The sequence below is a fragment of the Limulus polyphemus genome, unplaced genomic scaffold (assembly GCF_000517525.1).
Source record: "Limulus polyphemus unplaced genomic scaffold, Limulus_polyphemus-2.1.2 Scaffold14204, whole genome shotgun sequence".
Lineage (NCBI taxonomy): Eukaryota > Metazoa > Arthropoda > Merostomata > Xiphosura > Limulidae > Limulus > Limulus polyphemus.
The window spans coordinates 3140-6472 of NW_013679814.1; the positions used below are offsets into that span (position 1 = coordinate 3140).

The following is a 3333-nucleotide window of genomic DNA, read 5'->3' on the forward strand; positions in this document are numbered from 1 at the left end:
TTATAATTTAATCTGTCGCACAAGCGCTATAGCGCTTGGTTTGTAAGTGAAAAAGAAAGTTATTATATTTCTTTACATACATTGCATGATATGGATTCATGATCACCACCCTAATTGTATTAAAGATGATTATCAATTTATCTTGAAAAACGTGGTTTAACGGTACCACACTAGGATATTTTTTTATTTGGAGATCTAAGCAATATGTAGTTGGTCCACTAATAACTTTGTGTTCTGTTTGCCTTCTAAACTGAGACATGCTTGTGGGTTGTTTTATGATTGATTTAAAAGTTATAGGTATCATATGATAAATTTAAATGTGTATGAATTCTAGATTTGTTTCTTTTTATGAGCGGTTATAGAAAAACTTGATACAAATATTTTGTTACATAGTTAAGACGTTTCAAACTGAAGAAGTATGACTGCTAAAGTCAAGCATGAGAAGGGAGACCTAAGACAGTGTTTGTCTTGTAAACTAATTGTTTGTTTGAAAGATGTCCAGTTACATAGTTCTTGCTGTCCAAAAACATATGACATACCGGAAAATAAAAGTTTTAATGTATCGCAAAACTTAGTGGTTCCAGAGAAAGGGAATTCAAATTTATATGGTTTTATTAAAAATGCTGCTTTGTATGCTGTTGTGAAGGAGCTACCAAAGAAAGGTGTGTGTTATTCACTTATTGTTAATTTCAAATTTTTACAATTACAACTTGTAGTACAAGTAGAATCCAGAATATACCATTGTTACAGTTTAATATCAATTGAATGTTTAAGATTTTAATAATCACGTTTTTTTTGTCCCTATAATATAATGATAATACCTTTTGCAAAAAAATAGGGGGTTTCTACGTGTATAGTTTTATTTTACAATAATTTATATTGAAACTCCTTTTCCACCTTCTGGTCCATTAACAAAGAATGTTAAGGTCCATTTGGATAAAAGAAGCATTCTCAAATATTTCAATTATGGCCAGCATTTTAATGATATTGACCAGCAACAATGGAAATATCACTGTCCAAGAATTTAACCAAATCATTGATATAAGTTATAGCTATGGACTATACATATTCCAAAACCAACCCTAAAGTAGAAGGTATAAACTAGTCAAATTTTTCTTATTGGTAAATAACAGATTATCACAGTTCTTTTTATGCTACGTTGTAACTTTTCCAAGAATTTTTACATAAACCTTCAGTTTACTAACTTGTGTGGCACCTTGTGAAATTCAAACACTTTTTGAAAGTCAAGATATACTGTATGAGCTGAGTGGCATACACGGTACAGTGTGATTTGGATTGATTGGCAATACTTTACTACTACTGGAGGCCAGTACTTTACAGGGGTTCATGAGAGGAATCAAATATTTCATTAAAAATAAAGGATGCATTTAAATTTTTACTTTTCTTGAAGATGGGTATGCAAAGACAACCTTGAAGAACCAGAATGGCTTCTTCTTGTTCATATATTATGTTAATCGTGACTGAAGAAAAGCATCTTAGTATAGTGGGGATGATAGGGTTCAAATCTGTTAATTTGTTTTTTCTGGAGAAAAGGAGGTTTAGTGGTATTATCTAAGTTCATAAGATTATCTGGGAGGTTGATAAGACAAAGATCTTAGATTTCTTTATGCTGTATCCTGATGATGGTAGAATGAGAAAACACAAGGTTGGCTCCAGCTAAGGCTCTTGTATTTTTCTAACAGGATTATTCATTAGTAGTAGTGGGGTCTGGCACATTGTGGGGGTTTAAAAGGATAACAGATGAGTTCCTGAAAAATAAATGGTGGATTTAAAATCTTTATTTTTAGTTTTCTTTCTTTAGGTGCAGATGCACAAGGATAGCCTTGAAAGGCAAAATGGACCCTTGTTGGCTGTATATATTATATGCTTGTTGGGTTTAGCAGGTGGAGAAGACTACCTCAGTAACTTGTACATCTGATCTTCATTAAATCAGGATAAATCCTTTCAAAACTTAAGATTCACTTCATAGAAGATTTCGAAACTACTTCTTCTTCAACAAAATTATAAATGAAAAGAGATTTCCTTCAATATTTAAATAATTCAATTTACCTAAGAATCTCTTATTTTTCAACTGTAGAACCACGACTGAAGAACTAGTTACACACTTCAACCATAATCCGGTACTTAATAATAAGATTCACATTTTTAAAGAATCGGTAATATAAAATCACTTTCTGCTTGAAGCTACTGAATTGAAATTATTTGTTAAATACAATACATCTTTATCAAATTCTGCTGTTGGAGGATTTAATTAGTAACATTTAAATTTAAAGTTACTGAATTAAGTGTTTGTATGTATATATTTTTATGTATTTTGCCACTCTTGTCATAGTTATATATATATTTAAGTCACTTAAGTATTACAAAATGTCTTACAAATTTCTAATTTCTTTCAAACCATGTAGGGACAGAATATTGTCTTAAGAAATTATTTTAACCCCTTATAAATGTAGCTTCATCAGTTAGAACTTTGCAATGTTCCCATATTATATATGATATTCAAAATATAGTAGAACTGAGACACAACCTGAGTTAAACAAGAAGTCTCCATGCAGTGATTAATAGCATAATGTATACAAGTATTTGTGTTACCTTTTCAAGTAAGGATGAAAGGTTTCTGTTTCATTTATTTAAAGACTTAATTATGTCATTTCAGTAATTATTTGCTGTTTAATTCATGTATATATTACTTATGTACATAGTTTTGTTTTTCAGAAAGACCTAAGCATTTGCCAGCAGTTATAGCTCGTAATGTCATTACTTGTCACCCTGCTGCTATGAAACTATGTGAGATATGTATAGGAGACAGAGTATTGGTAACAAACTACAATACCACAAGTCAGCAGCTACATTATGCTTGGCCATCTTATTCTCTTCCTCCGACTTCTGTTTCATTTGGAAAAGATGCTTGTGAAAGTTATCAGTTTGGACAAGTTGTTGGAGTTCGTGCCTATAAGAGAAAACTGTTGAAAGCAGCATCTGTCACCCTTCTTCCAATTGGTGGAAGCTACGAACTATCTCATAATGACAGTTTCTTGAGGACATTTCTGCTTCAGATCTGTAAGTAAGAAACTGTTACTTAGAACTTGATGTAATTGAAACCAATATCACATTGATTTAGCTTTCATAAGTAACATGTATATGTTTGTATAATATATAGCTTATCAATAGATAAGTGAATATGCATATCTGCTTTTCTGTATACAGACACAACTTAGGGTTACTCATCTTCTTTGAAATGTTTTTAACTATACCTAATTTCAAGATGAAGAATTTCCATCACTACTTGCTCACCTGTGGAAAGGATAGAGA

The 3333-nt window shown here is 31.3% G+C and overlaps 1 protein-coding gene across 1 annotated transcript; it reads left to right on the top strand.

The window, feature by feature from the left end:
- The first annotated feature begins 141 nt into the window (after window positions 1-141).
- On the top strand, window positions 142-3089 carry LOC106477323. The gene is made up of 2 exons (XM_013937907.2): window positions 142-662; window positions 2737-3089. The coding sequence occupies exons 1-2, from the start codon at window positions 419-421 to the stop codon at window positions 3087-3089; spliced, it is 597 nt and encodes a 198-aa protein (XP_013793361.2). The 5' UTR covers window positions 142-418.
- Window positions 3090-3333: the final 244 nt, after the last annotated feature.

Bases quoted from the DNA above. Each gene is read 5' to 3' on its own strand.
- LOC106477323 (XM_013937907.2), top strand. From the start codon at position 419: ATGACTGCTAAAGTCAAGCATGAGAAGGGAGACCTAAGACAGTGTTTG. The intron at 663-2,736 runs GTGTGTGTTATT...TTTGTTTTTCAG, and splicing joins GAAGGAGCTACCAAAGAAAG to AAAGACCTAAGCATTTGCCA.